General features: G+C 47.4%; 1 protein-coding gene across 1 annotated transcript in view; it reads right to left on the bottom strand.

Moving 5' to 3' along the window:
- Positions 1-4,079: 4,079 nt before the first annotated feature.
- Positions 4,080-12,043, bottom strand: part of LOC144828037 (uncharacterized) — a 112,745-nt gene continuing 104,781 nt past the window's right edge. The window contains exons 2-4 of the mRNA XM_078686174.1: positions 6,590-6,682; positions 5,227-5,358; positions 4,080-4,500 (exon numbers count right to left, since the gene is read on the bottom strand). Coding sequence (XP_078542300.1) covers positions 4,097-4,500; positions 5,227-5,358; positions 6,590-6,682 — 629 coding nt within the window. The 3' untranslated portion in view covers positions 4,080-4,096. The remainder of the gene's footprint in view (positions 4,501-5,226; positions 5,359-6,589; positions 6,683-12,043) is intronic.

The following is a 12,043-nucleotide window of genomic DNA, read 5'->3' as shown; positions in this document are numbered from 1 at the left end:
GAGCTGACTGACATCAGAAGAAGATGGGCCCTAAGAAAGCTACCAGGTCCTCCACCACAAAGAAAGTTGCTGCGAAGAAGGAACAGCAGAAGGAAGTGTCACTTAAGTCTGGTATGGACCCCAAAACCTTTATTGGCACCCCAAAAGGTACGCCTGCAGCAGCGGGGTCTGGGGTGCAAGCTGAGACCAGCACATCTGCATTAGTGGGGGCAAGCCAGCATCCCAGGGCCAAGCACATGATGAGGGTCAAAGAGGTAGCCAGCCTTCTGCTTGCGAGCAGTGATACTGAGCCAGAACTAAACTTATCGCTGTCTCAAAGTAGTACACAATCCACGCAAGATGGAAGTGCTCAACAACCACCCCCAGCAGTAGATGTTCAACAACCACAACCACCGCCCGCAATAGGAGTTGTTCACCCACAACCACTTCCCGCAACAGTTGTTGAACAACCACAACCACCGCCCGCAACAGTTGTTGTTGAAAAACCCCAGCCCGCAATAGTACTTCCTCAAGAACAACAACCACCATCTCCGCACCAAATAGTAGTAGTTGTTCCTCCCGAAGTCGGGGCAGTTCAGGAAGTAGAGCCTCCTTCCGAGCAAGAAGAAGAGGAAGCCACTTCTGTAGGTGATCTATTTCCTTTGAATTCACCAAGGGAAAGGAGGGTTAGTGCATCGAGTTCTTCGCAAAGCATCCCTTCCGATGACCTTGATACGGATTGGCAGCCACAACTATCTGCGCATTCAAAGGAGAGACATCCCAAGAAGACCATGCTAGGAAAAAGGAAGTTTCCAGGCAGGCTTGAACTTATGGAGGTCGATGTAGGTGAGCAGGATACTGCTGGTGATAAAGACGGGTCTGACACTGTCATCATCACAAGCGTTATTCCTGGTGCAGAGGATGTAGAGACCAACATTTTCACCCTATCCAGAAATGCTGCAATGACTGATGAGCAGGTACCACGCATAACTCCTACACACTCAACACCCAAAGTAACACCAGCTCCAATTTTTTCATCAGCGAAGGCCCGGCAGCATCCGACATCCAGCAGAAGCGCCACTTCAACAGAAGGAGGTAGTGGCAGTACTAGGACTGAGCTGTCCCATAGTGAAATTCCACAATCCTCCAGTCCATCCGGCATTGGCAGTGGGTCCGCCTCTTCCTATGGCAGGAGACAAAAGTTTACCTCCCCAGTGTGGGACTTCTTTACGGTTCACCCAGTTCAGGAGAACATTGCTGTATGCACCATTTGTCATGTCAATGTTAGTCGTGGTAAGCTTGGTACAAACTATGGGACTGGAGGCCAAACGACCCATTTGAAAAAAACACACTTGATCAGGTGGGAGAACCACCTTGCAAGCTTAAAAAATGTTAGCACTCGTGTTGGTGGGGATACAGTGGTACAAGGTCCACTCATGGTTGACCAGGAGGTAGAAGAAGAGGGAGACGATGACCTTCTATCTAGGAGTGGTACACAATGGACCCCTGTCGCCAGCACTGGCGTGGTAAAGTCCACATCCGCCGCATCAGCAACTTCTCAGTGGCACCAGAGTCAGCTGGAGACACCAAGGAGTGCAAAGTCTGCGATGCAAGGTGGTCCGTCTAGCATAACTCAAAGACATGCAAAGCAGCTTACCATTCCTAGCATGTTAAGGCAGGAGGGAAAGTACGAGCGGAACCACCCAGTAGCACGTTTGTACAATGCCAAACTTGCGAAAATGTTAGCACTGGACCTTCTCCCATTTTCATTTGTTGAGGCTGTTGGATTTCTGGAATTAGTGGCAACCCTCTGCCCAAAATGGAACGTTCCCAGTCGCTACTATTTTGCCCGAGTGGCTGTTCCAGCACTACACCACGACGTGCTGGAATTGATTGGGAAAGCCTTACAACAGAGTGTTGTCCATTGTATCCACCTGACAACAGACATGTGGAGCAGTTGCGATGCTACAGATTTCATGTGCATCACCGCACACTGGATCTCTTTTGCAGGTGTTAAAGACAAGTTAACTTCAGGCCTCCGTGACGTTGCTGGAATTTTCAATGATACGCGCAGACATGCAACTATAGCCATGTTTGGTATGGACAAAAGTCATACTGCTGAAAACATTTTCTCTGACTTTAACGACAAGGTCTTTGAATGGCTGAAACCAAGAGGCCTTAAGATTGGTTTTGTTTCCACCGACAATGGCAGTAATGTAGTGAAGGCAATGAGAGAAGGACATTATTTCAGGGTACCCTGTTTGGCACACTGCATAAACTTAGTCGTGCAAGACTTTCTGAAAAATGAAGCCAAAGTCAGCAACATAATGGCCATCTGCAGAAGAATATGCACGCACTTTAACCATTCTTTCAAAGGACGGAAGCTGCTACGGGTCATTCAGCATGAGCATAAGTTGCCAGTCAAAGCACTCATCCAGGAGGTCCCAACACGTTGGAACTCAACTTATTTCATGCTTGAGCGTCTCTTTGAGCAGTACATCCCACTGAATGCTTATGTCATGTCAAGAAGATTAGGGGATCCTACTGTTAATCTTAAAGCCCTGACCATTGAGATGTGGCAGTGGGACCTCATTAAATGCATCACAGAGATGCTACAACCCTTTGAGGTCTTCACACGTGCAGTTAGCAGGGAGGACTGTACTATGGGCCAAGCCATCCCATTGTTGTACATGCTTGAGCAACAGGTGAAGGAGGTCTGTCAAACATACGAAGGTGACGAACAAAAAGTTGATGCATATACCTTAGCCAAGGGCTTAGGCAACCGCTTGTGTGCAAATGTAAGGCTCAACAATATTGTGTCAGGTGAACATTACATAACTGCACCAATCTTGGATCCACGGTACAAATTATTTGTCAGCAGTAACGCAGTAATTCCATTTTCAGATGAGGATGTTGACAAGTACAAAACTTCCATAGCTGCGGAAGCTAATGAGTTAGAAACTGAACGGCTGTTACTTAAAGTCCTGCCACTGCCAGCCCAGGCCAGCCCAAGTACTCCTGACGCAAGTTCTTCACAGCATGAGAGCAGTGCGTCTGCTTTCCAGCAGGCACCAACAGTACCAAAAGCAGCACCTACACGATCTGATTCAGCAGACCCAACCAAAAGCATAACTGCTTTTTTTCTACAGAAAGGGATGGGTAAGTCCGTTGCTGTTGCAAAGGGAAAAGAGGACCAGCAAAGCCGAGCACCAATGAACATTGAGCGGATGGTTCAGGCCTATCTGGATGACACAACAGAGGTGTTCATGGAGCAAAGCCCATTGGTCTATTGGTATGAAAGAAGGAGACAGTGGCCAGTGCTGAGCAGGCTGGCGATAAAGTATCTGGCTTGCCCTGTAGCCAGTGTCTCTTCTGAGCGGGTTTTCAGTGCTGCTGGTGCCATTGTCACATCGAAAAGGACTAGTCTCTCCCCCAAAAGCGTGGAGCGGCTGACAATGATAAAAATGAATCAACGCTTCATACCACCAGACTATCAAGTACGTGAATCACCGCCGGATGAAGAAAGCGAGTGCGAAGACGTCCTCACTACTGGGTTACATGACCTACTTCTGTCTGAACGCACAGAGTTTGAGGACGAGCTCCTCTTCCCTGACAACTAGGACAGGTATGTTAAAGGAATGATGCAATGCATTGCATAGGATTGTTTAGCGGACTCTGAGCAAATGTGCATGGAATTAAAGTATACTAGTAACTGCAGACTCACGTGATGGGCAATTTTCCCATGTTATTTAATAATATAAATTATTTATGCACTTGTGACCCTACTACTACAGGTGCAGTCAGTACTTAATTTATCGTTCGTAGTTCATGTTCATGTTGCACAACGTACATTATTTGGTGAAACAGTCCCCCCTCCACCCCCCAACAAACACAAATGAACTTCAAATGTTTTCTTGTGAAAAAACCTTTGTTTTATTTTTATTTTTTCATAATGATAATAGAAAAATAAAATATATAACAAATGTAACCCCCTGACCCAGAGCTGTCCCTACCCTCCCCTAACCCCAACCAAATTTCAACCCAAATGTACACCCCAACTCCCACATCCCACCCACCAACAAAAGGATTAAAAAAGGGGCAAAAAACAGGGTCCATTTCAAAGCCGGCGGGCTTTCAGGTGTTTGTCCACCATTATCTTCACACGCTCCTCTAGACCGTCCTCCAGCTTCTTCCGCTCCTCCTCCAACTTACTCGCTACCCGGCGGAGAATCTTCGCTTGGAAATCACGGCACCTACACTTGCATGCATGTTGTTGTTGTTGTGGGGGGGCCGCCGAAGATGTAACAACGCGGCGGCGGGCGGCTGCCTGACCACGGCGACGTAGTCCTGCAGGCTTGGGGCCCGGGGCATTGGAAGAGGCAGCAGCTGCTGCCGCCGCCTCCTCCTCCTCCTCCTCGGCCTGATCCACCAGCCGGCGGTAGGCCTCTACAATTGCCTGCAGTTTCCGCTGCCGGGCCCGGACTGCCAACTCCTTCCTTGTTGGTTTTTGGGAAGGAGTAACTATAAAGAAAGAAACAGAATTGTTGTAATCCAAACTCCCCGCAAATCAAGAACACAACATTGATTCAACACATAGTGGGCGGCACAGTAGCACTAGCAAGCAAGCTGAGTACCAAAAATTGTGTTGCGTCTATCTTGAACATTCTACAGCCTCTATTAATTTTTTGGACTTTTTGTCACGGCATTATGCCTGCCCTATTAGCATGGGTGTACTTCAACGGTCACACACATTAGAACGAACACCTGTCTTTTTCATATCTCCTTTTGTATTATATACTCTGATTCCGGGAAGGCGGGAACACTCTCAAAGTAACATTAATTAACAGGGGGCAGCTAGTAGTACATGTCTAGTAAAGACTATAATACTTTGTACCGCGCAACAAACCTTATTTGGTTTGTGTTTCACCAGCAACGACCCATGCACCCAGTCGTCCCCTCCTTCCCTTGCCTTTGGGTTTGCCCAAAACACCGCTGCTGCTGAGACTATCCACTAACCACCGGTATTGGGTGTGTCTCCCAACCACGCTGGCAGCTGTGTTTTCCCCTTTACATGCTTTAACAACAACCCATGCATCCGACTGCTATCAGCCACTTGCATTACTGTAGTGGTAATGCTTAGCATGCTAATGACAAGTAAAGGTAACATCATATATTTTCCAGTAGAGTACAGTGAGAAAGTTTTCCCCTCCCACCAAGTAATGCAGATCACTATTGAATGTAACTTACCATCGCCCGCCGCTGTTGGCTCCCCCCCCACTGCTGCTGGTGTAGGTGCCTCTGTTCCTCCTGTCCCCGCCGGGATCGCTGAAGCTGCGCCGCTGTCCCCGTCGGCACTGGTCGATGGTAAGGGTTCTGCACCTATAAAAATAAGTACACCTTTTTAGATGGATGCACAGGCCCCTTTGTACTTGTTCACCAAGAATGGAGTTCTTCAAAACAGTTAAGTACAACGTACGTAATCAGTATGAGTCCACATTGCATAGTACAGCAGAGTCACTACACATATTACTAGCATTCATTGTTATAGTATGGTACCCAAGCTCATCTCATCTGTCCTGCTACTCTAGTCCTTGGGAATTGGAAGTGAACTATGTAACCTTTGTACATCAATGTATCCAGTTTTGCGCATGTTAACTCGCAGCTTGTTGCGCAGTACGAGAAGACGCTCTGAGGCAACACATCATTGTTCAATGCATACACCTGAAGAGGTGGGAAAGTAAAAGGGCCCGTATTTAAGTTTTCTATGTGGATTGTGGAATAGAGTTTGCTTACAGGTTATAACTTCTTTTTAGCATGGCTGCATAAAACTGGCATAAATGTATTTCATACTGTCTAACGTGCACCACTTTTGTCATTATTTTTCGGCAGATGAGAAGATTGCCTTCTACGAAGCGGACATTTCCATAGCTTACAAAAAAAGAGGAATATCTGACCAGTATACGTTGGTGAGAGGTCTCCGATAGTTGCCACATTTCCCTATTGTGCACTAATAGCTGTAAAAATGTTGATTACTTTATTATGCCTTTTTTAACTCTGGATTTTTTCTGGTGGGCCCTTCAACGTATTTGACGGAACAACTTAAAAACATTGATGTTACTTACTTACTTCTAACAAAATAAAGCTTTTGAATGACCACTTTGACTCTGAATTTTATTTTCAGTGTCTGTTGTCTTGGAGACTCACACGAGTGAGTGAGCAAAAGGGGGTTTCTTAGGTAACGGTTTGTGTACTAAAAGCATTCGGCATCTTGGTATTGGGGTTCAGGAGTGTGAATTGAATAATTGACCAATGACTCAGGCCATATAGGCTGTCGTTCAGTGAATTGTGCGTTCCTCAGAGTTCTGTGACTGAGGTGTAAGTAAGGTCCAACCTGCCTATCAGTACCAACATCCAATTTTCGTGTGCATAGTTACATAGTTGTGTAATATGTATATAACTCCATAGGAGATAGAATACCCACAAGACTAGTAGTGGTATACTAACGTTTACAAAAATACTAGACAAACATCATTCTGGATGCATACTTGGTTGCTGTCAATTGGCAAAGCAGACACATTACAGAGGAAAAAACAAGCACTGTTGGACTTACTGGGGACAGCAGCAGGATCCTCAGTAGAGGAGCTCTGTGTAAGTGGTGGTTCACCCGCCGACTCGGTCCCTGTAATCTGCTTGCCCCTGGGTTCTGTGGTTCATGTAAAAAATAATAAACAAAGAGAAAAACATTGAGTGCTGTGAAACATAGACATCATTGCAAAAAACACTGCTACAGTGGAACAGAGCCGGAGGCAACAAATCCATGCCAGGGGCCGCAACGCAAATATGTATCCATCCTTAGAGTATTATTAAATTAAGGATATCTATTGGTGCGGTGGCCCCTGAAGTTTGGTGCCCCTGTGCAGTTGCACAGCTTGCACATGCCCCCTAGAGCCGGCCCTGGCTGAGGTAAGAAGAACAAAGTAACGTTAGCATTCTTTGCAAGAAAAGGATTCGATTCATGCAGAAGACAAGGCCGTGAAAAAAATGCTACAATATGCAAACTACGTAGAATTATCCATCCACCGCTATTTCACTGACGGACAAAGGAAGGACAAGACTCTATTAATAGCATTAACTAACTTCAGTTCTCAACAATAAAGAAAATCTCACATCAATAAACAGCAACAGCTAGCGCCAAGTTGAAACAACACGCAAGAGCCAGTGAAGAAGAAGAACACTGTCATACAATGACAGTAGATATACCGGAATACATCGGAAATGTAACTAGGAGCAACAGTCATCGCGTTACTTATTCAGCCAATATTTACAAAGATACAATAACAATATTTATACAACTATATATATATATATATATATATATATATTTATATAACTATATATATAATATATATATATATATATATATATATATATATATATATATATATGTATATATATATATATATATATATATAAAACCTACTGGCGGTCGCCAGTAGGTATATATAGTTAGGATTTTTTCTCTATGGGTTTTTTGAAAATTCTATGTCTAATAACTTTGGCGTTTGTGGACGGAATTGGCTGAAATTTTCAGGAAAATGGCACATTTTGTTTCTGAGCAGCCCTTGAAAATTTGGGGGGGGTTCGTCAAGGGGGGGCCGAGAAAAAAGGGGGGTCCCAAAACGTGTTTTTAACATTGAGTTTTCCATAGGGCGGTTGGCCTCACTTTTAGCCCGAACGGCTGAATGGATTTGCACGAAACTTGGCAAAATTGTAGGGACTGGTAGCCCGATGTGCCTTTTGTAGGTCTCAATATATGTGCTCCAGTGGATTTTGAGAAATTAACGTTTAAAAAAAGATATATATCTGTAACAGCGGACCTGGCAGCGTCCCAGGACGCGTACTTTACGCGCAACGGAGCTTTGTGAAGCGAAGCTGATTGGTTCTCCGGCGTCTGTCAACATTCCAAACAGTCCGTAGCGGCCGCCATCTTGTCTCTCGGTAGGATCGAGAGACAAGAGGAGGCCAAAGCGAAGGGGCAAATGACCATAAGGGGGCATAGTACATTGTCGCTCACCCCCTAGGTTTGATGTGGAGGTTTTAAAAGGGCCCCGCGGGGCAAAAAAAAAAAAAAATAATAATAATCGAACAGCTGAATGGATTTGCACGAAACTTGGCAAAATTGTAGGGACTGGTAGCCCGATGTGCCTTTGCTAGATCTCAATATATGTGCTCCAGTGGATTTTGAGAAATTAACGTTCAAAAAAAGATATATATCTGTAACAGCGCACCGCTTCGCGTACTTTTCGCGTTACGGAGCTTTGCGAAGCGAAGCTGATTGGCTCTCCGGTGTCTGTAAACATTCCAAACAGTCCGTAGCGGCCGCCATCTTGTCTCTCGGTAGGATCGAACAGCTGAATGGATTTGCACGAAACTTGGCAAAATTGTAGGGACTGGTAGCCCGATGTGCCTTTGCTAGGTCTCAATATATGTGCTTCAGTGCATTTTGAGAAATTAACGTTCAGAAACAAGATATATATCTGTAACAGCGCTCCGCTTCGCGGAGATAAAATTATATGTGTATTACCTAGCTGTTGCTAACACCAGTTAGCGACGGCTAGTAGAATATAGCGACCATCTTGGGCCCCACTTTGCATGTGAGTGATATTTATCACTAATGACATGCAAAGTGGGCATGCCAAGATGTTAGCGACTGGAAACAGTCGCTAACATCGCTATCTCCTATTATCAACTTTTGGAAATATTCGAGATAAGCGCGAATATCTCCAAAAGCTACCACCTGCCCTGAGCAGTTCTTAGCCATGTTATCCAATGGGAGGTGGATAACATGGCTAAGAGCATTAGCTCGGTAATGCATGAATATCGCTGAGTTTTCAGCGATATTAATGCATTGCGGTCGTTTTTTATCGTATTTCCGATAAACCTTGATAATAGCAAGGTTTAGCTGCGATAATTTCTGACGGTAAAAAAATCGTTGCTAAGCATCGTTAGGGATAAATATCGCTTAACTTTGGTAATATGCCCCAACGTCTGTTAACGTTCGATTCGAAGGAAATCAGGAAGTGTTGAAAAACATTGTCTGCGCCATCTTGTCTTTTTTCAAATGCCACACTTTTGTCGTGCACGGCAGTCATTTTAGATGCCTTGACCAGACCCACTCTGTGCACGCTGTCGATCCTTAGCATGGCTCCCCACCCTCGCAAGCATCTCCCCCAGGCAGTGGTCACCCCCGCTCTCTGTCTTATGCATGGGTAATAAACCTCCCCCCATCTGCGCTGCTCTTCCCTGAGAATCACACCCTGTGCCCGCCCGACACCTCCCTTTCGCCCTATTCACTACCGCACCCTCTGACACTCCTTTTCCTCTGTGTCCGATTGTCCAGGCTGGTCCTAGGGTATCAGCTAGCCCTGCAGATGTAGTTTATGGCCACAGCTGTAAAGAATCACCCCTCTTCAAAGGAGTTATAGTAGATCAAGGCCCACACTCGATGAGATCCGTCACAGCAGAAGCGTTGCTATTATCTGAAAACCATCCTGTATTGTGATTGGGGAGGGGACCGAGCCTGAAGCGGAAGATTCCAGGGATGACTCTTTGTACATCAAAGTTTTTACAATTATGTGTCACATTAAAAATATATAGCACTCCGACAAAGTAGTAAGATTATAAAACTTTAATAATTTATAAATATATACAAGAAAACAAAAATAGTAATAACATATAAACATTTTTAGGGAAAAACAACGAAGTAGCGGTCGGCTGTGCGAATAGTCCCAACGCAGCACAACGTCCAGATTTCCGGCGTGGGGCGTCGCGGGGGGTGGGTCATCAGTAGCAAACTGTTGTGCGAATAGTTCCAAGGCAGCAGAACGCGCTGAAATCTAGATGACACTAAAGTGATGTCTAGTAAGTTGCCACCCAGCAAATAACGGCATGGGGCGTCGCGGGGGGTGGGTCATCAGTAGCAAACTGTTGCGCGAATAGTTCCAAGGCAGCAGAACGATGGCACCAAGGTGATGTCCAGTAAGTTGCCGCACTGGTTTTGGTATCCTACAATGCTGCTCCGAATAACGGCGCGGGGCGCCCCGGGGGAGGCGGTGAACGGGCCTCTCCAGGTGGAGTGTCATCTGTTGTAGTGGGGCGCCCCTTTACCGTTTCAGTTGCCATTCCGTCCGTTTTTGGTCCACTGTGTCAAAAGCCGCAATTCAGCTGAGTTGCGCCCACTCTTGCGGTGCAGCGATAGGCGGCTGTCACAGGACTCTCAAAATGGCGGCAGGCTGTTTCCTTTTTGGGCCTGGTCCACTGAAATGGCCCTGGGACACCTTGGAAATCGGACGCTTGTCTGCTAGGTCTTGGACCCCATTCTCGAAAGCGTCCCCTCCGCCTTGAGAATTCATCAAAAGTTTTGGGGGCTCCGACTCCTGCAGGCTTTTGGTGGGGAGCGGCTGCCATGATTGCTCGCGGAATGACCACGACTGAGCTACGAGATGGTGGTGCTCTCATGCTGATGCCAGCTTCAGTCTGAAACATCCAGAAACAAGGTGGGGCTTTCATCGTTTGGGAAAAAAAAAAAGTTTTCATCCAATGAAAAGTGTTGTTTTTAGGTCACATGATCAAGCCTTCCATCATTAGGAAACCAAAAGTAAAATGAACCAATGAAAAGTTTTATAAACAAGTCACATGACCTGTTATGCGGCATAGGGTGTAAAATGCGGAGAAAATACGTTGGCACGTGAGGCGGCGTCAGTAGCGGACCGATGTGCGAATAGGCCGAAGGCAACACAACGCGCCAAGATCCGGATGGCACCGAGGTGGTGTCCAGCAAGTTGCAGCACTGGTGTGGCCATCCTACAATGCTGAAAGTCGGCGTGGGGCGCCCCGTTGGCACGTGAGGCGGCGTCAGTAGCGGACCGATGTGCGAATAGGCCGAAGGCAACACAACGCGCCAAGATCCGGATGGCACCGAGGTGGTGTCCAGCAAGTTGCAGCACTGGTGTGGCCATCCTACAATGCTGAAAGTCGGCGTGGGGCGCCCCGTTGGCACGTGAGGCGGCGTCAGTAGCGGACCGATGTGCGAATAGGCCGAAGGCAACACAATGCGCCAAGATCCGGATGGCACCGAGGTGGTGTCCAGCAAGTTGCAGCACTGGTGTGGCCATCCTACAATGCTGAAAGTCGGCGTGGGGCGCCCCGTTGGCCTGTGAGTTTGCGTCAGTAGCGGACCGATGTGCGAATAGGCCGAAGGCAGCACAACGCGCCAAGATCCGGATGGCACCGAGGTGGTGTCTAGTAAGTTGCCGCACTGGTGTGGCCATCCAACAATGCTGAAAGTCGGCGTGGGGCGCCCCGTTGGCCTGTGAGTTTGCGTCAGTAGCGGACCGATGTGCGAATAGGCCGAAGGCAGCACAACGCGCCAAGATCCGGATGGCACCGAGGTGGTGTCTAGTAAGTTGCCGCACTGGTGTGGCCATCCAACAATGCTGAAAGTCGGCGTGGGGCGCCCCGTTGGCCTGTGAGTTTGCGTCAGTAGCGGACCGATGTGCGAATAGGCCGAAGGCAGCACAACGCGCCAAGATCCGGATGGCACCGAGGTGGTGTCTAGTAAGTTGCCGCACTGGTGTGGCCATCCTACAATGCTGAAAGTCGGCGTGGGGCGCCCCGTTGGACTGTGAGATGGTGTCAGTAGCGGATCGATGTGTGAATGGGGCCGAAGGCAGCGCAACAATATTTTCGGAATAGAAGACACCACTAGGCGCTGAGATTCCAAGATCCGGATGGCACCGAGGTGGTGTGTAGCAAGTTGCCGCACTGGTGTGGCCATCCTACAATGCTGAAAGTCGGCGTGGGGCGCCCCGTTGGCCTGTGAGTTTGCGTCAGTAGCGGACCGATGTGCGAATAGGCCGAAGGCAGCACAACGCGCCAAGATCCGGATGGCACCGAGGTGGTGTCTAGTAAGTTGTCGCACTTCTGTGGCCATCCTACAATGTTGAAAGTCGGCGTGGGGCGCCCCGTTGGCCTGTGAGATGGCGTCAGTAGCGGACCGATGTGC

The sequence above is a fragment of the Lissotriton helveticus genome, chromosome 4_1 (assembly GCF_964261635.1).
Source record: "Lissotriton helveticus chromosome 4_1, aLisHel1.1, whole genome shotgun sequence".
Taxonomy (NCBI): Eukaryota; Metazoa; Chordata; class Amphibia; order Caudata; family Salamandridae; genus Lissotriton; species Lissotriton helveticus.
This window is presented reverse-complemented; position numbering and strand designations above follow the sequence as displayed.